At 39.7% G+C, this 1,554-nt stretch overlaps 1 protein-coding gene across 1 annotated transcript; it reads right to left on the bottom strand.

Annotated features, from left to right (window-relative positions):
- Positions 1 to 507: 507 nt before the first annotated feature.
- Positions 508 to 1,278, bottom strand: LOC140862154 (uncharacterized acetyltransferase At3g50280-like). Its single transcript, XM_073265153.1, has one exon. It carries the CDS (start codon positions 1,180 to 1,182, stop codon positions 508 to 510), a length of 675 nt encoding a protein of 224 aa, XP_073121254.1. The 5' UTR covers positions 1,183 to 1,278.
- Positions 1,279 to 1,554: the final 276 nt, after the last annotated feature.

Raw genomic sequence — 1,554 nt, 5'->3', positions numbered from 1 at the left:
ACGAGATTTCACAAGGGTGATATGCAATTTCCCCAAAAATATATATCACTATTCTCGAGGCTTGATCCGCTTAGGCCTGCTTTAGTTTTGTTGGAAAAATTTCAACTCAACCCACTTGAATTGTGTGGCGAGACGGGACGGGCCAACTCAGCGAACCTGACTTAAATTGATGGCTCTAGATATTTGAATAAAAAAGTTATTTTTATATATATTTTTAACTGTTGATTTATTATTTTATTTTTCATTAAAAATAAATTATACAAACATACAATAAAACTTCGGTGTCCAAATTGCCCAATACATAAAATAAAATTATAAGCGTACTATATTTATACATTGCACGTAAAATAAATTTCACAAAAACTCACGGATTCAATAAAGTTGGTATATTTTCAAAAAAAATATATATATTAACTTTTGTCAACTAGACTAAAAAAATCCCGGTTCCGATGCAGCGCCGGCGGGAGATTGACGATCGGCGGAGCATGTTATTATCGCATTTCCCAATCAAAAGGTAACAGCTTCAATGAACTCCGCATCATTCGCCATCGCCTCCAGTGTTTCCTTGGTCGAGTAAACTTCCACGTCAATGCCGTTTGAATCTGCAGCCGCAAAAACTGTGATCCTCCCGTCGAATTTCGACCCGATCCCACTCCTCACAGCGATGGCTTTTCCCCATCCAAAGTCATTCCCATACACATCAAACCTCGGGGAGCTACTAAGCATACATATATTGCTATTCCGACTGAAACTATGTGTCGTCCTAGAATTCGCCGCCAAGTATTCCATGGTTTTGATCGCTTGTTCCTTAGTTTGCCGGTTGACCATTTCGTGTAACTTCATCGCCGTGTATCCCAGCCCATGATGCAAGATATCGTCCTCCGTCGTCGCGACTTTCGCCCCGTGAATCGCGTTGCCGAAGTAAGAATTCTGCAGAGGTATTCTGTCTCTGGTACCAACGGGCATGGAGAAGTAAACTTCTTGGTTTTGAATAATGCTGCTGTTGCTGCTACGCCTCCCCCGCAACACGGATCGCCACACATGAGCTAATAGAGACTGTAAAGATGAGATTTTTTCAGTGCCCGCCTCAGAATTGGCCCTGGATTTGAGCTTAGCGATGTTCTGTTTGCTGAAATGAAATACCCTGTGTAGCAACGAAGCTGAATCGAAGTCGCTGAACATATTTTGGATTCCAAAATGTGGAAAATGGATCGGGAGATTGATTTTCTCAGGAAGCCATCTTTGGAAAACAGGGATTTTGGATATGGTTTCGAGACCACGGGATTAGAGCTTTTTTAAAAGCCAAAAATTGTAGCTTTTAAAAGCACTTATTTTAAAAAATGTCTATAAAATTCAAACGAGCTCTTTGACTTAAAAACCAAACACCTTGTTAACTGAAAAACATTAAAAAAAGTGTTTTTTTTGCCCTGGCTTTTAAAACCAAACGGGGCCTATCCCTTCAAAAACAATTTATTCCTTCCATCTCACCTCACCTCACCTCACATTTCTTTGCTAAAACAATTTATCGTTATTGTAAAGCAATGTCTATCAAGT

This window comes from Henckelia pumila, chromosome 4, assembly GCF_033568475.1.
Source record: "Henckelia pumila isolate YLH828 chromosome 4, ASM3356847v2, whole genome shotgun sequence".
In the NCBI taxonomy this organism is placed as follows: domain Eukaryota; kingdom Viridiplantae; phylum Streptophyta; class Magnoliopsida; order Lamiales; family Gesneriaceae; genus Henckelia; species Henckelia pumila.
Note: the sequence above shows the minus strand (reverse complement) of the source record. Positions and strands in the feature narration are given on the sequence as shown.

Coding starts and splice junctions, on each gene's coding strand:
- LOC140862154 (XM_073265153.1), bottom strand. CDS start 1,182: ATGTTCAGCGACTTCGATTCAGCTTCGTTGCTACACAGGGTATTTCAT.